This window comes from Drosophila busckii, chromosome 3L, assembly GCF_011750605.1.
Source record: "Drosophila busckii strain San Diego stock center, stock number 13000-0081.31 chromosome 3L, ASM1175060v1, whole genome shotgun sequence".
In the NCBI taxonomy this organism is placed as follows: domain Eukaryota; kingdom Metazoa; phylum Arthropoda; class Insecta; order Diptera; family Drosophilidae; genus Drosophila; species Drosophila busckii.
In genome coordinates, this window is record NC_046606.1 from 15,698,492 (window position 1) to 15,725,532 (window position 27,041).

The 27,041-nt window shown below is 38.2% G+C and overlaps 3 protein-coding genes across 3 annotated transcripts; all 3 read right to left on the reverse strand.

The window, feature by feature from the left end:
• Nucleotides 1–7,743: 7,743 nt before the first annotated feature.
• Nucleotides 7,744–8,696, reverse strand: LOC108599164. Its single transcript, XM_017985951.1, has one exon. It carries the CDS (start codon nt 8,694–8,696, stop codon nt 7,830–7,832), a length of 867 nt encoding a protein of 288 aa, XP_017841440.1. The 3' UTR covers nt 7,744–7,829.
• A 1,477-nt stretch (nt 8,697–10,173) lies between these two features.
• LOC108598677 lies at nt 10,174–12,909 on the reverse strand. Its single transcript, XM_017985397.2, has 2 exons — nt 10,390–12,909; nt 10,174–10,324 (listed from the first exon to the last, which is right to left on the reverse strand). Exons 1-2 carry the CDS (start codon nt 12,793–12,795, stop codon nt 10,262–10,264), a joined length of 2,469 nt encoding a protein of 822 aa, XP_017840886.1. The 5' UTR covers nt 12,796–12,909; the 3' UTR covers nt 10,174–10,261.
• A 71-nt stretch (nt 12,910–12,980) lies between these two features.
• Nucleotides 12,981–14,085, reverse strand: LOC108598161. Its single transcript, XM_017984777.1, has 3 exons — nt 13,587–14,085; nt 13,039–13,511; nt 12,981–12,986 (listed from the first exon to the last, which is right to left on the reverse strand). Exons 1-3 carry the CDS (start codon nt 14,038–14,040, stop codon nt 12,981–12,983), a joined length of 933 nt encoding a protein of 310 aa, XP_017840266.1. The 5' UTR covers nt 14,041–14,085.
• Nucleotides 14,086–27,041: the final 12,956 nt, after the last annotated feature.

A 27,041-nucleotide genomic window follows, 5' to 3' on the forward strand; every position in this document is an offset into this window, starting at 1 on the left:
CTGCTGTTGCTGTTGTTGCTGCTGCTGCTGCTGCTGCTGCTGCTGCTGCAATGGCAACTAAAATTGTAATTATGCAGCAAATTGCGATGACTGCTAAGCGTGCATCGCATTTCAACTGACCACAAAGCGGATTTATTTACGGTGCACCAAACATGCCCCACAATCCACAACTTGACAAACAAATGCGGCATAAAAATATACATATGAGCTAAGCTAAGCCAAGCCAAGCACAGCAAAGAAATGGAAAAGTCTTCAATGCTGCTTCAACAATTTGCGACTAACTACACATAATAAAATTAAATGAGTGTGCGCTATCCAAGCAAGTCTCCTATGTGCTATATACGCAGGCATGTGTGTGTGTTGCTAAAGTCAATACATATATAAACAATATTACACAGTAAGAAATTATGTTAAAGCTTGCTCAACAATTTGATTCCACTAATTAAATTCACTTTTCATAGAGAGAGTTATATTTATTTATTTAAAATTTGGAAATAATTTATTTTCTTAGCTATTCATAATTTGTATGTATTATTTTGAATTTATTTGTGCTTGACATTACAGATTTTTCATAGAGCATTTGCATGTTTTTGAATTAAATTTTTTTAATGGATTCAACTGAACTTGGATTATAAGTAAATGTTAAAGTTGTGCTTTGTTTCTCTCTGTGCATCAAAGGCAAATATTAACAATGCCAATAAACATAAAGAACCGGCCCAAGAAAAGTACGCAAGCAAATAATCCTCAAAATAATCATTATGGCTGTAAGATGGTGACAACCATAACGACATAGTACAACAACTACGAGCTATGTTAAAAATGCAATGGGCTATCAAAATAACAATAAGCAAAGCCAGACAACAGCAACAACGACAACAGCAACAACATGATCCTGTATAAGGACAACTACGACATACTAGAACTGAAATATGTTCAAGCTCATGTTTTGGCCAACGATTTGGTGTATTAGTGGGCTTCGGTTTTCGGCATGTGTGGGAAGGCGTCAAAGCAAAACAACAAAGCCCAACAGGATAATCGGCCAAGATTTAATGGTATTTTTATGTTGGCCAAAAGGATTTTTAATTGCTGCCATTCCCCAAATAGTAGTCAGGGGATATTTAAGGCTGCAGGTGGCACGCAAATTAGACAAAAATTAGCAGAGCCAAAGGCTAAAGCACAAACAAAAGGCCTAAAAGATAGGATAGCCATAGCGAAAAAAAGGATACCGCTGCAAATTGATGATAGCTTTGCTGCCTTGCGTTAATTAGTTTTGTGTCCTTAAGCTGTGTAAGTGTTTGCATGCGTGTGTGTGTGTGTGAGTGTTGATTGATAGAACTTGCCGTGATAAACAGCATTAATCGCAGCTGCAGTCTAGACAAATCTATACGAATATATATATAAGTATATATATTTTAATAGCCTACTGTCGCTGTATTTGCAGTTGAACTGTTGCCATGATTAATTGCTGAGCTGCCGAACAGTCAAGACATAATTAAAAAAAAATAACAAAACAAAGAAAGTTGAACAGAAAATCTGTCTAGAGAGTTCATAAATCAAGCGACTGCTCATTAATTCGCCAGCTTGACAATTGGTCAATGTACACGATTTAAAATGCATTAAAGAGAGAGCATTATGTCAAAATGTGTTGGAAAAAACAGCAGCAACAATTTAACATTTTGCTGTCCTGCTTGGGCCGCTGCTCGCGAAAATGATTAATGATAAATAATTTAAGGAAGCGTCAACAGCGAAAAAAAAAACATAGCAGTGAGCATGGCACAGAGCAGAGCAGGTACAAAATTTATGAGCTTTAAATGTATTTAAAATATTATTACGCAACGTTGACGACGAAAAGCGTAAATGCAAATAAATCACGAATATTAAGTCGGACGGCAAAAGTACAAAAGTCAATTGCTTCAACGTTCATTGATGAAACGCTAGCAACACCCAAAGCTGCCACTTGGCAGCTTAACGGCTTGAAGTCCCCACCCCAGCGCCCACCCTGCCTGAGCCTGCTGCTTAGGCATTGGTTGACATTTGCCATTCATTTGATTTGATTTGATGATGCCTTTTACTCGACGCTCGTTTGCTATTCACTCTGGGGGCATAAATGTTTATGCAATTGGATTAAATTTTTGTGTTTTGTATGATTCAAACAATTGCCAAAATTCCAGTTGATAGCCAATGGCAATATCATTCAAATATTCAGACACACACTCGCAGTCACTTTCACATCTCATTCTCCTTCATTTTTCTACGTGTGTGCATTCTGGGCATTAAATTCCTAGCACATTCCAATTTGACAATGTTTAGATGCTTCATCCTTGGCAGCAAATATATTGGAGTGCCGAATTTAAAAATTAATATGGTCCACAAGCGGCGAACAATGTATCTGGTCTTAATGCAGAGCCTTCTACTATTAAATAATTTGACTTTAACTTTTCATTTAGTTACAATGTCTCTTAAGGCAAGAAGTAAGCAAAGTTTGTTATTAATTCAACTTAACTGGAGTATAAAGCTTCCAGTGCTAGCGCTTTTAATGAATTTTAATTTATTGTTTGGTACATGTGCGTAGCCACGATGTAACTAAGGAGAAAGGGAGACAGTACTTATTACAATTTTTGAGAAACTCCACTTTAATTTAGATCATACTAAAGTGTTTTATGTCTCCAGCTTATTTCATATTTGCAACCTGGATTTGCTTTATTTTTTAAACAAGGTACTTTTTCTTTAATTTAAATAAATTTGTTGAGCAGCTTTTTTATATTTTATTTTCGTGCCTCAGCAGCTTATTGAAACTTTATTTATTTACTGTAATAAATAATTATTATGTATATTTATTTATTTATTTGTGGTATTTATTTCGCTTTCCCACGTCTCATATACGTCGCTCTCTTTAACTTTTTAAGCTAATACTTTATATATATATAAATATATATAATATATACTATATATATATAAAGCTAATAAAGCACAACAAAAAATAATAATGTGTAGTATTTATTATTGCTTACATTTTTATAGTTTGTTTATACTAAGCATAAAGCAAACACTTGTCGCAGTGCAAATAAAATGTGCAAAATAAAGAGAGAAGGAGAGATAGAGATAGAGAAAGATGGAGACCGCTGCTGCCTAAGCGTCGCCCAAGCTAATTTTATCGAAGTGGCTAAAATAAATGCTGAGATTTTGTTCGAATTCAAACAGATCCTGCCCCAACCGCTACAACGGGTCGTATGTGTAACCCACAAAAGCTTTTCTTTTTCATATTTGTTGGCTGAGTTTTACTGCTAACTGGGGAGCTGCCGCCGCTTCTGTCTATGTGAGTGTGTGTTAGGGACGGGTGGGGAGGCAGTAACTTGAGCAAACAAATGACAAACAATAAAAATCGCTGGTGGCATTGCTGGCTTACGAGCTCAATGCTTGTTTATTTTGTACGCTGGCGCAGTTAAAGTCTTGTTGCCTGCTGCTTAAAGTTATTGCCGTATAATTTGCAACGTAAATAATTACGCATAAAGCGGCTCAAGTGAAAATAAAGTGCAGCAAGTGCAATTGAAATGCGGCCTAGCAACAAAAACAAAAATATAAAACAAAAAAAAGAAACACAGCAGCAAACGGCACATGCTGTGTTGCGATAAAATCCAACAGTTAATGTTTATGCACGTGCCAGGACGACCTCCCCCTGCATATGAACAATGGAGCCGAGCGGGGCGTCGCACAGCCGTGACGACCATTGTCGAGGCTTATGGCCAAAACCATTATGGACAACTGCAATGGCGACAATAACATAGCCGTTGATGTTTCACACCTGAGACAGCGATTCGAGCAGTTCCCTTTTCCCGTTTCAAAGGAGAACAGGTGGTTGGCGCAGCGCCCAAAAGCATGCTATTAAAATTGAATGTGCAAAAGAAACAGCTGGAGTATGCATATTACATTTACACACACACATGCGTGTGTGTGTGTGCGCGCGCTTCAGAGCAATGAAAATTGAAAAGCTGCCAAACTGGCAAATGCAGCACAAATTTCGCGGTGGCTGCGGTTATCCTTTTAAGGAGCAACAATAATAACAAATCAGCAGCCAACAAGTTTTCTAGGCGTGAAATATGTACACTGAGCAAAATATACGCACAGCAAACACAACAATTTGCATAAAATGAATAATATTTGAAATTAGTTACACTGAGTAATATTTATTTGGAAAACTATATTTAAGTTAAGTTATCATATTCGACTGGAAACAACGGTTTGAACCGAACTACATTAAAGCATTTATAATTCTTAGCTTGGGTAAAAAGCAACATATGTACATTTTTAAAAATTTATGTTTATTATATACTTTTTTCGCAGTGTACATACTTGGCACAATTGTCTTGCAGAGCGGCCTATTAAATAAGCAAATTTAGCAACGTCTGCAAATTGGCAGCTTTGATTTAATAGCATTGCCCATTTTATAACATATATTTTCCATTTGATTACCATATGTATTTGTGTGTGTGCGTGTGTGCATGTGAGATGTCTTAAAGCTGAAACTGAATGTGCGCTTTAAATACTTGAAGTTGAAATTTATGTTTTCTATTTGTAGGACGTCAAATGTTATTTTGGGGCAGTGTTGAGCAACGTTGGGACAATTAACATTTCAGTTTGTAATCATGAAGAGCATTTCATGCCTAGAGTTAATTAACCTAAGCAAACAAAACGATTTCGTGTTTGCCGTAGGCATTTTGCCAATCAAATTGAGCATAAATCTAAACAAAACTCCAGAAGCTCACGCTGGCCTTGGCTCTGAGTTTCTTGGCCGCTGGCAAAATTTAATTAAACCTGAACAACGCGAAAATTTAAACGTTTAATTGAAAAACTTTAAAGCACACAGACACACACACACACAGACAGAAATCCCAGTGGCATATAAACGACACTTTTTAGTTTGATGTGGTGGGCGTAACGGGTGCTGGCATGCAAGCCGAACAATGCCACAAGCGGTAAGCGGTAACTTTGACACACACACACACACACACACACACACACAGAGTCAAACGAAATTTTTGAGCGACAGTTTTTTGGTTGCCGCTTGGCAAATAAATTCGCGTGGCAGGCAGCCAGTCAGCGTTGCAAACTTGCCAAGGGGCAACAAATTTACGCCGGCGGCGCGGGCAACGAAGCGTCAGCGGCGGCTACAAATTATGACAGCTGATAGTTGGCAGGCATGCAGAGAGAGGACAGACCGAAAGACAGACAGCATTGCATTAAAATCACTCATACGCAACCGTGCGCTGCAGCCCAATGTCTCTTTATGCGTATGCTCTCTCACATGTACTATATATATTTTATTTGATGTTGCGTATTCTTTGGCAGCGTGCCTGGGGACTGAGAGCATTAATTGACACGTGATAATTTAATTAACGTGGCAGCCAACTAGTCTAAGCGCCACCCATCAACACCATCGCATCGCATCGCCATCACCATCATCATCACCATCGAGTGCCAGAGTGCTAAGGCTGCTAATTGGGTCAGCTGGGGCCGTCACTCTGCTCTCCACGGTGGCAATGGTATTGTTTTCCCACTGCCATTGTCCTCCCTCAAGCTGATGCTGGAGATTCGCTGGAAACTCCGTTGAGTGTCTCTTAATTACAGTTTGTGCGTGTCGGCAAGAGGATTTTCTTGTTGTGTTTGCCTATGACGACCAAAACGAACCTTGCGTTTCATTTCGAAATGTGCCACAAAAGTGTGCCACAGTTTCATTTTCAAAAGTAAATTAATCGCATATAAATGAGTGCTGAAATCGCAAAAAGGAAATATTATAGTAATCAGATCAGGAGCAACAGTAAAAGTTCAAAATAGAATTTATAAAATTGTTATAGGTCGTCGTCTCGCTTGCTATTGTTGATATACTCTTTTTAAATATAATATTCCAAAAATTGTATACTAAAAAATAATCATAGATAATATATTTGAATTTTATTTTCGTTGCCATAATCTGTATTCTGTAATCAGTTTGTCTATTTGATCATATTTATTAGGCCCTAAAATCCTACGATTTTATTTAGCAGCGCTTGGAGTTTTGTTAAACTATTAAACTGAACACCGAGTAATTTAATCAGTTAGCGATCACCCCATTAAAACCGTAATCTGTAATTTAAATTAAATTACTATAATTTAGCACCAATTGGTACCTGCTCAGCTATATTTAGTTTTTAATATTCTAGCTTTGCAATATCAAAGTTGCTGCCTTTAAATATTGATATAAATTTAAACCTGCTCAGCACACGTTTCAACAGCTTCTAGTAAATAATAAAATAAAATGAAATTTACTCTTCAGTCTTGTGCACTTATTTTTATTTGTTGTTATGCACTTTTTATAGCACTATTTAGTTACAAACGGTATTGAAGTGCTCTAGCTATTTTATTACTGTGGGCTGAGGTGAAGCGAAGCTCGCTGCGTGAAACTAAATATATTTTAATATAAAACAACGGCAGACATGAAAAGTTATAAAAGGCAGCCTTATGCATGGTGGCAGGTATGTGAAGTTGGCCATAAGCGTTTTGATGTGTGCATATATATATTTATAGCAATACCCTTGGGCTATGAAAATACGCAATTGAGCGGAAGAATTTAGCTAAACAGGCACTGGGCGCATAAAACTATGATACAGTGGGTTGCAGGCAAGGCTTAGCGCATAATATGCTGAAGCATTCACAAAAATAATTGAATTAATTGAAGCCACTTTTTGTTGTTGCTCAACCACTGTGCTGCAAGTGTGTCAAATGAGCAAAGCCAAAGTTAAATGCCGCTTGAGCCCTTATGCATGTGCGTGTGTGTATGTGTGTGTGTGTGTGTGTGTCTGTGAGGAGGCAGACATAAATACACGCATCATTGTTAAGCGGCATGCCTCTGCTGCAAGTGATGCTTTTGTTAGACGTTGATGTGGCAGAAAAGCGCAAATTTTCTGTTGCAAAAACATGAAATAATGCGTATGCGCCCCTTGGGCCACACTCTGTTTGCAAACAAAAACTAAGCGCTGCTCTCTCATATGCAATTTATGTTGCAATTGATAGTCTATAGCCAAGCTTTAGCTTAGACTGCAGCACACTGTGCTGGTACTGGCGACAGCTGCTGGCCAAATTTAATTAATGCTAATGAAAAATGCTATGGCTGCCAAGAGAAAAATCACATGCACTATTAAAGTTATATTAAAATTGTTGAGCAGCGGCAGCTGTTGCTCAGCAGCATATGCTTAAGTAATTGTTAATCATACATATATTAGCTATGCTTTGCTAGAGTGCTAACATTTGTTGCCAAATGCCACAATAATGCGATTAAATGCAGTCTTGTGTAAAAGCCTCATTAATTAGAGTTGACTTTGACTTGAGCTGAGCGGAGCGGAGCTCAATTCAACTCACAGTCAGTGGCACTGATTAAATTTCCAACAGCAACAACAGTAGTAATTATGACACCTCTACATACACACACACACACACACACACACACAGATATGTGAGCAGTGGTCAGGCAGCTGACGTTTGACAGAGCAGCGCTTGAAATATTGCACAACCAACGCATTAAATAATTAAGTGCTTAATTAAATAACAAAACAGTCAGCAGCAGCAGCACTGCGAGCCTGGTTAGCAACTAATTTTAGTATTGTATTTAATTGCCTGGCATGCACATCGTGCGCTCGACTGTTGCATGCCACGCTCATTAACTTGCTGCATGTGCAATGTGAGCGAGCGGGCTTATTGATTTTAGCTCTCTACTATATTTATTGTCAGCTCTCATAATAATAATCAATCAAATTGATTGCTATTTTTGAATTTTGTACAATTTATGTAAAACACATTCAGTTAGCGTTGTGACGCGGCCTCTTGGTTAGCGACAGCTTTCTTGCAATGCTCTGCGGCACAGATCCTTTAATGCGGGGCATGCAGTCCTTCGACTGTTTGCTCAGCATAGTCGACTCCAGCGGATTCTCATACAACACCAGCTCCATTTGCAGGCCTTTCTTAGTGGTGGCCGTGGACGATGTCAGTAGCTGTTCCAGCTCACCAGTGGTGAGATGCAAGTAGTTATCCTCGTGTGGCATAAACTCGTGCGGATATTGTGGCTGCAATAAATTGCGCACAGCACGCACCACACTGCGCGAGCGGCTGAATAATTGATCGTGCACCGTCAACGTGTAGTAGAGCTGGCGTGTGGTGGCAGGCGCTGCCAGCCAGAAGAGATAGATGCCGGGGTAATTCTCCTGGAACTGGTTCAAGTGCTGTTCCAGCTGTTTGTCCTGCAGCTGGGCAAACCAAGTGGTGCGACAAGCCAGCAACATGACTGGCAAATAATGCTTGAGTCTGGCATCATCGCGACTATCGAAGTGATCCACATTGGGCATGCTCATGTAGGTGCGACCAGGCTGTGTTTCCGCTCTGTCCTTGATGCCGCCATAAAGCAGCGTGGCGACGCACTTCACTTCATCCTTGGCCATTTCCGCCGGCCCGAAGCTCAGAGTCAGCGGCAAGTGATCATACATCTCGGCGTGCACAGTGTACGGCGCATGCTTGTGGCACATGTGCATGAGCATGCTGGTGGGAAAGATGGTCTCTGCGCAGTTGCTGATGGGACACTTGATGGGCTGGCGGGAGAGTTTGTTTACTTTGTGGATCAGCTGCTGCTCGGTGAGCTCTTCCTCTTGCATTTGTTGCAGCATTTCGCTCATTTGTGGTTTTTTCGATTTGTTTTTATTCCTATGCATTTCGAGTGTGTGTGTAATTTTTTGTTTATATTTGCTAAAGTGCTTGCTATGCTAGAAACTTTTTATTTGCGTGTGCTTTCAACCAAATCGATAAACTGTCAATATAGATTTTGATTTGATTCGCGCACAAAATCAATTGCATCGTTGCCTCTTCAATTGACAACTCATAACTCTTATCAAATGCGCATTTATTACAAACAAACGCTGTTATGTCGTTGCCTTGTCAAATTTGCAAAAAAAAACAAATAAACTTCGTTGGTGTCACTCGCTTAAAGAAAATGATCAAACAAGTGTGTGCCAGAGAATCAGTGCTTAGGCCCTGTAAAAAATGCAAGATGGTCTTATAGTCTACACCACAGCAGAGTTTAATGTCTAAATCTCTAAATCTCACTTAAGACAATTAAAGACTTGGTATGCCATATTTAATATAAAAACAATGTTTTATTCAACTCTCAAGCTCTACGTTTGTTTTGTTGGGCATACAGGGTCTCTCAGTGTCGGCTGCACGCAATTGACTTTTCGAATTTGTTCATTTTTGTGCTTTCCATTTCAGCTTTGAGCCAAGAGCTCTGTGAATTAAATGAAAATTGGATTTGACTGCGTACACAAAGGCCGAGCAGACACAAAAGCAAAAGCAAAGAAAAGTTTAAAAGAAAATCAGTGGTGGTTGGCATTTTGCGAGGTGTGTGAGCCAGCCCAAAAGTTTGTCTGCGAAACAGTTCAATTTAAACTTTCTTTTTTTAGGCTGCCCGCAACTTAGTAGGCCCCTGCAGATACTATGGAGATTGCACGTTAAATTAGACGAGTATGACAGTAAGTTTTTAACATTTTTTGTCTTTGGCAGCTTAAGGTTTTAATTTCGCCTGTGCTTTGTGCCTATCAAAAAGGGTTGCACATTAATTGCTTTACTAATCGGCCAACAACAAGAGAAGGAACAGAGCAAAAAAAAAAAAAAATTAAATATAGCTTAAAATGTTTGGCGTTTACTGTTGGCTAAATACAAAGGCTGAGCACTTGGAGAGCTGCTCATGTATAAGTTTGATATGGGTGCGCTAGTGAGGCATCTCAATTTAACCACAAAAACCCGGACGCCAATACCATGAGTTCTAAAAAGGTTTCGATGCCAAAGTTTGCAACTGAATTTAATTCAAAAATATTTCTACCACACACACAAACAGAAAGATAGAAATGACACCGTTGTCAATAGTTTTTGTGGCATGCGCCGCCGCCCTTAAATTTATCGACACTTTGAAGTGAGTTCAAAAGGTGCACTTCTCTCTCACACCCTCTAGCTTTCTCTCTCTTTCGCTTTATTTCTGACAGTTGCGGCGCGTTGGGCGTAAAATTGAGCGTTGCAAAGGGCAAACTGAAGTAAAATGTAAATGGTAATCGAACTGAGTGAAAAAAATGCCTTGTCTGTTAAGGCAGCAACTCAAATATGTGCACGTACAAATTCGAAGAATTTTTTATTAAGCATTTGCATAAAAACTTTTTGTTTAATTTAACAAACGCAGCTTGAAGCGTAGTTCTTAGAAATCATCATTGTCTCTAAACTTGGAGATTTGCAAATAGGCTTCATCCATGATAGGCAGCTGCAATTAAAAATATATTGTAAGTAAAAATTATAATTTACAATTGTAAATAATATTATACTTACTTGCTCTGGAGTAAATCCTTTAAAATAATTTGTTTTCAGCTGCAGTGGAGCTTGTAAATTGGGATCCCTGACAGACTTGAGAATGTCTAAGGCTTCAGCTAGGAACTTCAGGCTAATATGCGGACTGATAAAATGAAAAACAATTGATTTTAACTTATGACAATTTTTCATGAGCTTCAGCAGGTGTTTGGAAACGTCATTAAAATGATGGTAGCTTAGAATTTCCAGCGTTTCAAGTTCTTTGAAATGTTTTAAAATCTTAAAGTTGTTCTCATGGCTGAATCCGCATTTGAGGTTCTGCAATGTTTTTAACTTTTTCAGCTCAGCAATCTCATTCGAAGTGAGTTCAGCAACGACAGCTAAGCTACGTAAAGGCACTTGGCCTACACATAACTCATTGAAAAGTGTTACTAGCTCACTTGCTGTTCTTTCACCACTAATATTAACATGCGGAAAAAGACAATCCAAGTTAGAAAGTGATTTAATTTTAGCGATTTCCTCTGCCTGCTTAGAATTAATGTCTACGCCTTTTAATGTTAAGCGTTGTAAAGTTTGTAATTGGCTCAAGGCATCAAATGAAAGCTCGACAGTATCATCAAGTAAAACAGTTAGTTCTTTCAGACAGTTTAGTTCTGCTAGTAGCTCAATGCATTCTGATTTCTCAAATCCGCTTTGCAGTTTCTTCAACGACCTAATGCCCACAAGTGCTGTAGTTTCTTCCAAAGTAAGTGGCACCTTCTCCATATTCAAGTATTCAATTGATAATGCAGCCAATGCTTTGAATAGTGTAGCTAATGTGCCGAGCTTATGTGTGGTCAAAGTCAGTTCTTCAAGTTGATTCAATTGTGAAAAAATTTGAATATTTTCACCATCAGAAATACCTAGCTCGAGCTTTTTTAACGACGTAATTCTCGAGACCTGAAGGCATTCGTCAGGATCAAGTGATACGTTAGCAATAACTAATCGTTCAAGTTTAGGATGTTTTTGATTGGCTATTGCTTCAAATAAGTTTCTAAGGGATCCCAGTTGATGTGTCGAGATAGTTAATTCTTGTAACTCTGACAATAGTGCAAGCTGCTTTGTATTTTCTGCAGCTGCCAGGCCGCATGTTAATCGTTTAAGAGTTTTTAGTTTAGATAGCGCTTCAATTTCTTCAAAGTTTATTTCGACTTGATTTGGGTAATGCTTGCGTTGTTCTATTGAAACTTCTTGGAGAGCTGAGCAGGCCATACCTTGGAATAGATCTTTGAAGCTGCCAGTTTTGTGCTCGCCAAGAATTCGTAAATGTTGGATATTTTCTAATTTGGCCAAGCAGGAATATTGCCGCGCATCCAGAAGCTCGCGGTTATAGCTATCGCTTGTTATTGTTAGTTTACCATTATTATTGATCCAGTTGATGCAATGTAATGCGGTGCGACTTATGGTCACTTCATATTGGCATGATCTTAAGATACTCAGCAGGCCCTCGGAAATAGTTTGAAAATCTTGAATTGAGGGTATATACAGGCGTATAAGTTTTGGCAACTGACCCAACAGCACAATACTATTAAAGTCCTTGAATGTGCAATCCAAATACATGAGAGTTTTTATTTTAGCGATTTCAGCAACTTCATGGCAACTAAAAGGATAACCATAGGCACGTAGTTCTTGCAGTGTTGGTTGATCGTAAGTAGCAAACGCCTTAAGGAGTGGCAGCAGTGCATCCTGTTGATTTCCGTTTATAACTAGTTCTCTTAAGTTGGGAATTTTCACCAGCTGTGCGCAATCGGCAGTGTTTATGGGACTATCAGCTAAAGTTAGGTCTACACTTAGGGCTCTCATATCCTCAGTGTATTGAATGCAAGTCTCTCGTGGATAAACGCCTACATCACCACTCTTGGTGTTTACGAGGAACTTCAACATGGCATCAGCTAGTTCAGATAGCTTGTATTTAGAGTTTATTATTAAGCCATTTAGGTTCTGTAGATTTGTAAGATATTCCATACTTGCTATGTTGCGAAAGCTGCACTCTAAGTGAGTTAATGATTGAATTTTGCCAATCTCTTGCGCTTCTTCTGCACTGATGGGCTCCTCTTCAATGGTTATGTTTGTAAGCTCGGTATCGTCTTCTAAGGCAATGGCCTCGAATAAAGTTTTCAACGATCCACATTTGTTTGAAACGATGATCAAGCACTTAATTTGATTGAGTTTTGCCAAAAATGTTATATCCTGCTGGTCGTAGAAAACAGCAGTAACCAATCTAAGCGTTTGAACTTTTGCCAACTCCAGCGCTTCATCGAAATTGAGCTTTGCATCTTTCAGGCTATTACGCGGATCATCTATAAAATCGCCCGGTCTTTCATATTTTGTCAGGCTCAAATTGTCCAAGACTGATTCTCTCACAGTCAGTTTTTGTAAAAATGCCATCAAGGTGCCTGGCTTGTGTAAACCAATAATTTCTAGTCCTATAATTTCTAGATCAGCTAAGAAACTCAATTCTGTCGCATCAGTTTCTTGTTTAAATAATAATGATAATGAGCCAGTGTGCCATACTATTTTCAAATCAGCACAGTCAATAGTTACATTATTGTTATCTGTACTTAAAATGTTCATTATATCTTTATAAACAAAATGATATGGTTTTATAGTATTGAGCTTTAGTGTTTGCACTTTCCTTAGCTGCGATACTGATTCGTAATTTAATGGCAGATCGCATTCTAATTCCTTAAGAGTTGGGATTGACAACAAATTATCAAATTCCTTGGCACTGATAGCAGCTCCTCTAATTTGGATGCGTTGTAGACTGTTGGATTGTTTTTTCACTAGAGCATTGAAAAAGCTCTCAAGGGAACCGGTTTGATGTGCCGGCTGAATACAAAGACTATCAAGTTTCGGCAGCTTTGCCAGGGGTGTGTACTCAGCGTCATCAATGTTACGCTTAGTTTGAAAGGCAAAAGTCTTTACGTTGGAGCAAACGTCAACAAGTTTGTCAAAGTTACCAACAATTTCATTGTTCATAATGTGCAAAGCGGTCAAGTTTTGGTTCAATTCACAAAACTTTAGCAATTGTAAGGCGTCTAGTCTTACATTCAAATGCAGTTCCCTTAGCTGCCGAAACTGAGGCACGCTAACAATTCTATAGGCTGAAAGAGAAACAAAAGGTAAAGCTTAAGCAGTGAGCTAAGCAAAGAGCGAAAAGGCAAGAGAGCGTCACTTACCACGCATAGAAACTTTGAATGTTTTTACAGTTTCTTTGTTTTCAACTGCGCACATGATTTTATGAAAATATTCAGCTAGCGTCTCATCACAGCTTTCCCTTTCGTCTATTAATTCCAGTTCTTTCAAATTATTATTTGTTTGCAGTGCCGGTACACACATATTCCAAAATGCCTCAAGGTCTTTCGCGCTGGGCTTATGCTTATAAATTCTTGCAAAGTCAACAATGACGTCACTAAATTCATTGTAATAAGTGTTTTCCAACTGATTATATAGTTCGGTGTTCCATTCATGAAGTATATCGCCAAACCAATCACAGGCTAATGCAAAATTTATAAGATCCGCATATTTACTTGCGCGTGGTGCGTCATCAATTTCACAATTTCTCTTAATTTGTTTTAGTACTTCGTGCAGGCAACAGCTGTTCAGCTGAAGAATTGTTTTTGTTGTTGTCATTTTGGTTTTGCTTTTTTTTATTCACGCGCATAAACAAATCGCGTGTAGAACCTGCGACGTTAAAAAAGAAACTAACAAACAGAGAGAGAGTGATATATCTGGAAACATAACAAACCAACGAAAAGCCGGCAAACTGCGTCACTTCACAATATTTTTAAGAGAGTCAACCATCATTGCCTCTTAAACGCGACGTCAACTCAATAAAGAATTAAGAGCGCTTGAGTTATCTCTCTCTAATCGTTTGTTGATACGCAAGTATTAAAATTCAATTGTATTTCTGACAACATTGCATTTATTTTGCACAACATGAAAATAGCTACTAATTTAATAATAATTTTAATATAAATAGTAATTAAATGAATTATTTTTTTAAATAATCGTAATAATTACGTAATGGCCAGGTAAAATATAAGAGTATTATATATTAATATTATTATATAACCAATTGAAAAAAATGATAAGAAAAACTGGAAAATTATGAATCATTATTGGAAGTATTTGCTAACCGACATACATACTGCATCATTTAGGAAATCTAGATAGTTTTAGGTACGCCTCATTGTTAATACACAGCTACAAAATATAGAAAAGTTATATGATTATTATTTTACATTTATAAATGTGAATGAAGTAACTCACTTGTTCCGGCGTTAGGCCTCCAAAATATGGAATTCTTATATGAACGGGATCATCTAATGCAGGGTTTCTAACATTCTTAAGAATATTTAAGGCTTCGATCATGAATTCAAAACTGACAAAACGATCGCCATAATGAAAGTCTATCGCTTTTAGCTTTTTACAAACCTTTAGCATTTTTAATATATATGGGGCTACTTTATCGAACATATGAAAAGATAATATATTCAGTACTGTAAGATCCTTTAAGTCTGACAAGTACGTGAGACTTTTCACTTCGCAGATTCCAATTTGTAGTTCCTTCAATAGTTTCATATTCGCCAGCTCTGCCACAGCTTCAATGCTTAGGTCGTCATTTTTAGTTTCTACCGTTAAGCGTTGAAGCGGCGCTCCTTGAGCACACAACTCTTTTGCAAGTTTTGAAAAATAACCCAGACCCGTTGATTTTATGCTGAGCTCAGTAAGTTTATTCAACTGTCCCAAGACTTGAATACCTTCAATATCGGCAATCTGACAATCCAATTTTGTCAATGACTTTATTACTGAAATTTCTTCAGCCTGCCTTAGGCTTAAGTCTTTGCTTCTTATTGTGAGGCTTTGTAAAGTTTGTAATTGGCTCAAGGCATCAAATGAAAGCTCGACAGTATCATCAAGTAAAACAGTTAGTTCTTTCAGACAGTTTAGTTCTGCTAGTAGTTCAATGCATTCTGATTTCTCAAATCCGCTTTGCAATTTCTTCAACGACCTAATGCCCACAAGTGCTGTAGTTTCTTCCAAAGTAAGTGGCACCTTCTCCATATTCAAGTATTCAATTGATAATGCAGCCAAAGCTTTAAATAGTGTAGCTAATGTGCCGAGCTTATGTGTAGTCAAAGTCAGTTCTTCAAGTTGAGTCAATTGCGAAAATAATTGAATACTTTCACCATCAGAAATACCTAGCTCGACCTTTTTTAACGACGTAATTCTCGAAACCTGCAGGCATTCGTCAGGATCAAGTGATACGTTAGCAATAACTAATCGTTCAAGCTTAGGATGTTCTTGATTTGCTATTGCTTCAAATAAGTTTCTAAGGGATCCCAATTGATGTGTCGAGATAGTTAATTCCTGAAGCTTTGGCAATAGTGCAAGCTCCTTAATATTTTCTGCAGCTGCCAGGCCGCATGTGAATCGTTTAAGAGTTTTTATTTTAGATAGCGCTTCAATTTCATCGCTGTTCAGTTTGACTATTGCTTGGGAATATGTACCTTTCTCTATGATAATTTCTTCAAGAGCCGCTTGATCTCGTAGAGCTATGTTCATAAAAAGATCTTTAAAGCTGCCAGCGTTATGTTCGCCTCTTATACGTAATTGCTTGACATTTTCCAATTCGGCTAATGGCGCATATTCCTGCGCATCGAAGATTTCATTTTCATATGATTGATTTGAAATTGTAAGCGCGCACAAGTGTTTGTTCCACGATATCTCCTTGGCAACGCGTGTTATAGTGACTACATTCTGACACGATCTTAGAATGCTCAATATGCCTGCTGAAATGTCGCGCAAGTCTTGCTTTGATGTTACTCTTAAGTTTTCAAGCATTGGTAACTGACTCAAAAGTGCAATACTCTGCACATCAACGAAACCACACTCAACGAATATGAGTGTTTGGATTTTAGCTATTGCGGCTACTTCAGTTTCACTTAAAGGATCTTCTTCAACAACAATTTCTTGTAAAGCAGTTGCTGGATTATTGGCAAAGCCATGCAAAAGCCCGTGAACTGCATTAAGCTTACGACTGCCATATATTAGCAGATATGGCAAATTGGGCCAACCTGACAGCTGTTGACATGTTGTGGTGTCTAAATATTTGGTCATAGTTATAGTGAGTGATCTAGTGGCGTTATTGTATTCTATTAAGCCTGGGCTGTCATACATAAGACTAACGTCTCGCTTGCTTTCAGTTGCGAATTCCAGCATATTCTTACAAACTTTAGACAGACCCTGCTTGGATTCCTTTTTTATGAGCAGACAGTCGAGCTCACTATGATTAGCTAGGAGCTGCATGCTTGCAATGTCATCAAACCCACAGTCTAAGCATTTCAATGACTGGATTCCTGCAATTTCCGCAGTTTCAGCAGAGCTGATGGGTTTTCCTTTAATGGTTAACTTTGATAGTTTGATAGTTTTATGTACAGTAAATGCATGCAACAAGCTCAGCAATGAACCAACCGAGTATGACGTCATGTTGAATATATCAATTTGTGTAAATTGTGCTAGGTAATCTATATGTTCTATATTAGCGCAATTATAGGTTACAACTGCAAGAGTTCTTATGTTTGCTATCGCAGCAGCTTCTGCTGCACTAATACTTGCATCTATTTCATATTTATTTCTGTCAAATATTATTTCATTCAGGCACTGCGTAGCCAAATCCTGTAGAAATTGTCTTAATGTGTCTGCTTTGTGCTTGCCCTTGATGCGTAAAATGCCAAACTGTGTAAAGTCCTTGGGCAAGTGTAACTCAGTGGCATCCACCTCTTGCTTAAAGTGCAAGGTGAACTCTGATGTTGTGCAGTTAATACAGATTTGCATATCAAACGTATTTATTATAGTAGTCATGTTTTCTCGGCTTAATAGCTGAAAAGCTGCTTCAGAAATGCAATGGCATTCGTTGGGAATGCAAATTTCAAGTGTTTTCAATTGATTTAACTGCACAAGCAACTTAAGGTACTCAATGTTATGTCTAGCAGAGCATTTCAGTTGTTTTAGAGAAGTTATTGAAGCGAACTGTTTGATCTCTTCGGCACTTGGTATGCCCGAGATCTCTATTGTCTCAAGTATATGTGACTCTCTGCTAGCCAGTGCCTGGTAAAGTCTTGCAAATGAACCTGTCTCTTGTTCTGCGACTATGTGTAGACATTTTAGCTTTGGCAGCTCAGCCAGTGGCTGGCACTCATTTTCATTAATTTCAGTTCTAGCTACAAGCTCAAGTTTTGTCAAGTTGTTGCAGTAGGGCACAATGTCAGCCAAGTTGCCAGACAGTAGATTGCTTTTAATGTATAGCTTGTTTAAATTTGGATTCAGTTTACAAATTTCCACCAATTGACAATCATTTATTTGAACATCTAAAAATAGTGTTTTAAGTTGTCGAAACTGAGGCACATTGACAATAGAGTAGTCTGCAAGTTTAAAATTACATTCAATGTGCTACTCTACATGTGAGACTGCGACTTACCTTTCATTTGTATTTTAACATCCTGAAGAGTCTGCTTGTTTTCAATGGCACGCAGCACATCATAAAATCTAGCAGCAAGCTCACTATTGTATTCCTCTGATCTATATATTAATCTTATTTGTTTTAAAGCCTTGTTCGCTGCCAGCGCATTTGTTAGCAGTTCCCAAAATTCAGCTGTAGGTTGCCGCTTTTCTTTGTCGTTGTAAATAAAATCAAAATCCACTTTAATACTCTTTCCCGTGCGATAAAAATCTCTTTTAACAAACATTGTGAAATCGTAAACAATAACAATAGTTGTGTGACTAATCGACGTATACGTAACTTTTTTTTGGTAAAATACACGAAATTATTTGATAAACAGCTCAATGTGTTGAAAAGGCGGCGTTTGAAGAGCAACTAAATATATTAACGCTGAGTTGCCGATTAAAAAGAGAGATCACCCAAGCTCATGCGTTTGGGTATAGCAGTGATAACAGTGCTAGCTCTCATTCTGTAAGTGCTGTGGCTGTTATGTTAAAATAACAGACTATGTTAAAAGTCACAAATGTAAATCAGTCAGTATGTTATGCCCAGTAAATATGCTAAGAAAAGAATTAAAATTGATATTACTTCTAGCTAATCCATACATAGAACTTAAGAAATTAGCATATATATTATTTGCCAGTGTTTACTGTAGCCGCACTAATTTCATACGCCGGTAAACAATTGTTGTAATGATCATTGAGCCCAACACTGTACGCCTACTTATCTGTACTTAATTGCTTGGCAACAGAGCTATACTTAGTCATCGCTTGCCTGTCGCCCACAAAAAATCCACTTGAAGGCCACCCACATATGCAAGCAATCGATGATAAATGATTATCCTAAGGAAAGAGCGCAAAGGCAAGAGAGGGAGTGTGGATGCGTGAGCTAAACAAAAATGCGCAAAATTCAGCAGCTGACCCATAAATTTGCCGTATTTTCAGATGCTACGCATGCATGTCTATATCAATGTTGTCGCCTGCGACTTAAGTACCCAAAACGTTTCACATTAAATTCCATGCAGGCGTGAGCCAGATAGCCATTAATTTTCTTATTTGCATTATGAAATTTCTTATTGATTTTATGACAGCAATATTGCGTGGCTGTAATATATACGCATTCATCCAGTGGTGATAAAATCTGTGTAAGTCTTTAAGAGCCTTGTGTGCCAAATTGGTTGTATCCAAGAGAACATTGTGTGCATAACATTTATCTGTTGCTTTTAGTATGAAGTGAGAGTGGATTACTGCGCTTGATTTGTGGTTGCAACTAAAGTTGAACTGCGTTTTTTTTTCTGCGCCACAGCGCTTAATTTCAAATGAAACACATCATGTTGGCCAATTATTTGAACAATTTGGTAAATTAGTGGCCTCAGCTACTGCTGTTGCATCAAAAGCGCCAATTACTATCTATGTGTGTGTGTGTTGTGTTCTCTTGCTATTTGCCCTGCGGCTAATGACTTTGAAAAGGGCAAAGTAACGAACAATCAAAACAGCACCAAATCTTAGCACTTGCTGCAAATTCAAAAATTTCCCAAGCCTCTCAAGTGCAACGACTGACTAATTAATTGCTAAAAAAAAAAAGAATGGCTGAACACATTTCGCCTTAATATGTTGCCACCAAAGACCAGAAGAATGCATACTCAATTAATAAATTTCAAGTGTTTATAGCTAAGCGATGATGCTGTAAAATACTTACAATATATCTGTAGTGCAAGAGAAATTAAAAGCAATCCACTGAGTTCTTTTTACAGGCAAGTGATGCATTTTTCTGAATGGTAGAAACTCTAAGTCGCCTTATTTTGATAGATTTCAGACTCATAGCTATAGAGCTACAAATAGAGGTTTCAATTGCTGCATAGTGAAGCTGCCTAATCGAAATACCCTAGGCAAGAGTATGGCAAATGAAAGCAAAAAACAAAAGCTAGGTGTACCACATACAATGAAATTTTAATTAAGTCGGTGCCGAGTTGGCTTTTGTGCTGACGCAGCCAAATGTAAATGGCACTGATTATATGTGCTCTGTGTGTGTGTGTGTGTGAGTCTAAAATGTTGCCACAAACATAAATACGTACATATGTGTGTTGTTTACACTTTGCAGTTGTTGTTTTTATATGCTGAATGGCTGCGCAAATACAAAAGCGTCTGCAATCTTTTTGTGTGTGTTTATGTGTGGCATAAATGCATTTTGTGTAATTATATAACAAAAAGCAAAACAATTGCAACTATAACGTGATGTTACGTGCCTTTACAATTTTAAAGCCATTTGATGTTTTTATGCCAAAGCTGTGCAGTAATTAAATAATCGTACTTGCCTGCCAGTTAAAATTCCTTATTAAATTCCATGCCTTGGTTTGTGGTCTTCAACTTTATTGAAATTAATTAAAAATGGATGCAGCCTAGACGCTGCCTGTAAGAAGTGTGTCCTGCCGCGGAATGCGCTGCAAAAAATAATATGCGTTATTAATACGACTCAATGGCAAAAGAGGAGGCGAGCAGCCGCTGCCTACGGCGCAAGCCAAACTGATGAATGCTTATGGTGTTATTAAGGCCTGGCGGAAGCCCCACTTAGCCGAGAGCCCCTTGAGTGGTCAACCACGGCGTTAAGAGGCGCCAATTAATCTGCCAGAGAGGAAGATAAAGTTGCAGCTCAAAGGACTGCCTCTTATGCATAACGGTCAAAGGACAGCCAAAGAGCAAAGTCACATGACGGTCGGTCAACAGTGAAGCAACATAAGCAGCAAGAATTAAAGTGACATCTTCTGATCCAGCCAGCAAGCTGTCTGGCTGGCTGCAAGTGCTTTAAGTGCAAGAGAAAGGATTTAAAGCAGATACATAAATATTTAATTTACTGCCATAAATGCCCAAATGAATATTTATTCAGACATACATAAGTGGACTTTGCTTTGCATATCAATTGTGATTATATAAAATATAAACAAGCAATGCAGACGATTGATTTCAATCAAGCTGCCAAATTGCGCATACGCAAGCACAACAACAGCCACTGACAACGGAAATGTTTACAACAAAGAATATATCGGCATGCAGCTCGACAGTTTGACTGTTTGACTTGAGCACACTCGAAGGCAAAGATGCCAATGCCGATGCCGCCGTCGCTGCATCCAGCCAAGCGTCTGTGCCCGGAGCTTGGCATTTCCTCGAGTTCCGAGTACAAAATGACGCTGCGAAATAGTTGCTATCTGATGCGGCATTGAGCATCAGACATGCACTAAATAAACTCAAACAAGATGAAAATCGCAAACATGCAGTTTGCCTCACATTTAATTCCACCGCTCTGTACAAACTTTTTCCTTTGCCTCTTTATGTGTGTTGGTGTGCGTGAGTTTGTGTGTGTTTGAAAGCAAATAAAATTGTTGTTTAGCAACTGCGACTGTCAGGACGTGTTGACGTGTGTTTGCACAAACCCACAGCCACAAATGCAGCCGCGAATTTGGCTTGTCAATACCGACGATTAAAATAGTTGTAATGCAGCCTGCGCTGTGGTTTGTGCTTGAATTAAACTAACAAGCGAACGGTGGTGATAATAAATTTATTTATTTCTGCATATATTGCTTTATTATTCCATAAACCAAGCCATCAATCTACCTTATGGTGTCTTGTTTTATATGCAAACGAGTCGTAAACAAAAACACTGCAAAATACAAGCAAACATAACATTTCTATATACAGTGGCGGACAAAAAAATCCAAACACTATAAGCTAATTATTTAAACTATGCAAAATCGTATATCATAATAAATTGGGTTGCTTACAATAAATTACGCAACTTACAAATACATATTAAAAGGAAAATTAAATAGTACTATCATTGACATTGCGCAGAAAATTGAAAATAGTTAAAAAATGTAAATAGATTGAAGTATTTATGTCATAAAAAATATCTAGGACTAGAGAGTATGGGATTAATTATTTCTTATTATTTCGTCCTAACATACTTAAAACTGGTAATTATTGAATATATAAATTATTTTTTAAACAGATGCTGAATGACTAACTTTGGCATAAAAATCTGCATTTTAATTAATAGCTGCCTATGATACTTTCGCCCAGTTGTGTTGATATGCCTTCAAAATATTTTTGAAGTGTCCACATTTCTTTGCCCGCCACTGTGCCACTGCTACTCACGCGCTTCAAATAAAATGCTGCCAATAAAATGCCACAACGCGCGACGTGTGTTTACGATTTTTATGCGAAAACGAGTCAAGAGTTTATTTGTTAGCCAACACAAGTCTGCATGTGTACGACTGTGTGTGTGTGTGTGTGTGTGTTTATAGTCACTGTGATCACGTGCTGTGCAGCTCGTCGAGACGGCAGTTTAGTTTTTAGTTCTACTTGCAAAACAAACTGCAGTCATTACAAAAACACACAGAGACACAGACACAGACACAGACACAGACACAAGCTTAAGCTTTAAAATAAATATATTTATAGTATGCCTAACATAAGCAAATGCATTTCGCTTGCTGCTAAAATGTTTCAATTTTTCAAATGACTAAAAAATCATTATTTGCATTTATTTGTATTTGTGCAAGTTAAACAATTTTGCGTTTTAATTAAATTGATTTATATATTTTATTTACATTTAAATAACTTCACATATGCAAATATTTGAATTGCACAAATTTCAATGAATCATAATTAAATACAACTCGACAATTTGTAAAATGCCATGCATAACTTTTTGCCGTTGGGAACAGCGCCAGATACATTAAAGGGCGAGAAAGAGAGAGATAGAGATCAGAAATTGTCGCTGACAAAAAATAATTAAGCGGCCGATAGATACGCCAACACAATATACACAATAGACGAATCGTTGGTGCTTAGCTATGTAATTGCGTACATTGTGCTGTGTTTGGCTTGTCGTATTGCGTATACGCGGCGTACAGCAGTTGCAAAAATAAAGCACAGCTTGCAAATTGCAATGTTAAGTGCGTCAACATGGGGCACGCCAACACACACACAACCATCTATGATTATGTGTTGCAAGCATAATGACGCCAAACAAATCGACGACAAATGTGCGGCAACCGCGAGCTGCAATAACAAATATTTATATCGCAGCAAGGACGATATGAGAATTTTGTGCGTTAGCTTGACTTGTTGTGTATCGAGTGCTTGTCAACAATGCATTTGTCAATTGACTTGTGACTTGTGCTTTTATTTTGTTAGCAAAGTGCATTTGCCATTTGACAATTTGTGCTTACAAATATTAAGCAATACTTTTAGTTAGATTAGCTTTACTTTGTTAATTGCAAAAGCTCTCGTCGAGCTTTCGGTGTTGCAAAAATAATGGGCCTGTCCTAGTCATCAGTCGCCATCAGGCGACTGACAATGATTACAATCAGCATGCGCGCCACTAAATGCAATTGATGTTAATTTCAAAAAACCCGTTAGATTGTGTCCATGTGTGTGTGTGTGTGTGCCATACACGGCAATCGATTTGAGCTTTGATTGACTCCTCAATGGAAACCATTTACGTGCAGTAACTGCATCCGTGTCAGCGTGTATATGTGTGTGTGTGTGTGTGGCATGGCAACAAAATGGCGGACTTGGCAAACACATGCTTGGGCCATAACGCAACGAAATTAACAAAAGTCAACGCATAGTCAATTACGAGCAGGCAGGCAGCTAGTCAGTCAGTTAGCCAGCCAGCCAGCCAGGTTGTCGATGTTGACGATAACACTACAAACCCTGGGCGGCGTCTCATCAGCATTTCTATGCCCCTTGCTGCAACTGCTGCACTCAACAGCACACCTGCCCATAAAATTCCAATTCCACACACACACGCACACACACACACACACAGTTGCAACCAATTTGTGGCAGAACATTTTACTGGCTATCCGTCGTCTGAGTGGCTGGCAATGGTTAGGAGTTGGCTGGCTGGCTGGATGGCTGACTGGGCTGGGTTGGTTAGTTGGCTTGCATGCTCGTTGCTCATTGATCGCTGCACAAAAGTTTAGAAATAATTAGTAAACTTTTAATTGGAAACTAGTACGCAATGCCACATCGATGGCTTGCCAATGCAGTACCTTCCTCAGTGGCCTCCCTGCAGTCGCCCGCGCACTTCATTGCTTCATCTATTGAGTGGCGCTTTTTGGTTGTGCCGCTGATATTTCGAGTGCTTTATGCTGTTAGCAATTTTGGTGTTCTTTTAAGTTGTTGTTATGATTTTTCTTTTATAGTTGTTGGTGCCTCTGTGGCGTTGGTGTAGTTTATTTCGTTTGCAATTTTATTCCCATGAAATTTGTGGCTGCGCACAAATGTTTCGGTCTTTGTTGTGTAGGAGTTCAGCGACAACATCAATACCTGACCCAAACGAAAATACTGCGTGAGTGGCTCCAGCGACAACTTGGGCCATACATTTAGAGGGCTGCAAGAGCGGGGGCATGTGCAGCATCTGTATGTGCGTGTGTGTGTATGTGGCATGGACAAGAAGTTGCTGCATGTGCTAGTAAATTAGCAGCAACAAAAATTGTAGCAACAACGCAGCGCTAGACAGTGCGTATACGTAATTTCATTGAAAGCCAAGCTATGTTTTATATTTTTGTTTGCTCTTGCTACTCCATTCTTCGGCATTATTTCTTGTTTTTTGTTTCTGTTCAGTTTGCATTTACAATTTGGGGCAGTTAGCAGTTAAAGTCATAAAATGTAGCACTGCACTTAATGCCCGTCCAGGGGGTCTGCGGCTTATGGGTTAATGTTAAAGTGTAACTATGGCAAAATATGCTCTTGCCCAGCTTAGCAACCATTTAACACAAAATTTATTTTAATTTCCTACGAAATCAAGTAAGTTCTAGCCGCGCTCAGCAATTGGATTATAATTCATTATGCTCGCATTTGTGCCGAGCACTTTAAATCTTAAGCGTAATTTAATTTCCACTGCTAAGCAGCGTCAAGGGAAAATATAAGCTGCACCTGTGTCCCAGCCCCTGCTCTAGTGGACGACAGCAAGACTCAGACATGGTCTCTAACTCCAGACACGGCGCTTTGGGCCTCTGCATATTAGCAGCGACGACAGTTGCTTTTTATCTAGCGCATTGTGCAAACACTTATAGTTCCCAGCTATGATACAGATCTTTGCATTAATCGACTATAAGATACCCTAACAATTGACGCTTCTCAATGCGAAGAATATAAAAGGAATTTTGCTTTTAAATTTATTACTGGTAGTCGCGTTGCTGCTCACTTAATTTATATGTTAACAGTCTAATAAGCCCTTTAAGCTATTTACTTGCAGGGTATTCAAAATGCTGAAGCATTCACAACGCATTAGCCTGAATGTGCATAACTGTCCTGCTGCATAAGAATGCTTGTGGGCGTGTGTGTGTGTGTGCGTGTTTATGTTTGTGTAGGTGAGTTCAACTGGCGACTGCGACTGCGACTGCAAGAGCAGCTCTGGCTTCATATTTGACTTTGGCTGGAACTCATGCATAGCTCAAAGCATAAAAAGCGACGTGCTAACGGTAGCGGCCGCCATTTTTAAACTCGTTTCGCATGCAGGCAGTTTTTTCATATACTGTGAATTTGCCGCACACTATAATGAAATGAAATGTAATTTGCATTTAAACACATACAAATACAACAAAAAAAAAAGAAAAATAAAATCCTTTAAGGCATGCAGCGTTCGCAATTTTGGCGTGGGCGTTGGCCTAGTGCATGGCGGGGCGTAGTGGTGCATGTCTGCTGGCGTTGTTAGCGATTGCGCCCACATGCATTTCATTTCATTAAAATTGCAAAAATACATTTAAAGCATAGCCCCTCGTAGGACTGAATTTTTCACTTTTCACTTTTTTTTTAAAAGCGCAAACAACGCTCATTTAATTAATTTTTTATGCAAATAATATTTTGCAGAGTTCTGTCTAAATTAATAGAATATTTTAACAAATTAAATCGAGTTTTGCGAATGCACAAGCCTTTGCTATAGAATTTAAAACTTTTCATGCTCTATAACCTTTGGACTTGTTTTTTGTAACTTTTGTGATGTATTTGTATTCAATTATATGAAGCTGCTATTGATATTCTTTACATGTGCCATTTAGTTTTGAATATTTCAAATTTGCTTACTAAACAAACACAAAGGGGTAGCTATGGTAAGCATATGCAATGTACCTTTGCCAACTAAAATGTGCATTTTATTTAAAATCAAATTTATCAATAACACAATCAGCATAGTTTATGCTTTTTCATCTATATCAAATCATTTATTTATCACTTGTAACTGTAGATATTTCATAGTCCATCAATTAACTGCCATATGCTATGCAGCAAGAACCTTTTTTTTTATTTAACGAACCTATGAATTCGCTTGATTGAACAGCAGCAAAGCGCAAAACTTGTCAACGATATGCACAACAAAAAGTGCAAAGTTTTTTCAATAAAATAAATATATATATCATATGCACATGTTTTTTGAAATGTACACATTTTTTATAAAGTACATGCTACATAAATGGCTTACTATGGCTAGTCTAGGGCGGGCACTGGACGGGCCTCTGTGGAAATTGCAGGTGAGTATAAATATTTGCTCTTTGGCTGAAACAACATGTAGTAATTCGATTTAATATGAAACTCAAATATGAATTTCAGTTTTATATTCCTTTTAACATTTTAATTGCCTCCCTAGCTGCTAAGCGGATTAATAACAGAAATTGCAAATGTTTATTCAGCGTAGTTTATTATTACAAAAAAAAAAAAAACACTACCCATAAATATGTTCTTGAGCATTATTTATCTAGGCTCGATCGCTTATCTAAGAGCCTATCGATATCGATATCGAACTACTTCTGCTAAGCTCACAAGTAACAGAGCTACTTAACATAAGTTAGGCTAGACAACTCACTGTCATCCATATTTTAAATAATTATTACAAGTGCAAAAACAGAATCTAATAAATTGTGGTTTGATTGTGTTTCTTTACAATATAATGCTTATGGTTTAATTCTTTTTTCCGACTTGCAATTTGTTGTTGGTTGGCTTCTCAGCAGACAGTTTTGACCACTCAAGCAATTTGGCTTTCTGTTCGCTCAAAAGTTGGTATTAGACACGCCCACATTGAACGCCTGTTACATTATACTTTCCATTTTTTGGTGTTCTTTTTTTCTTCT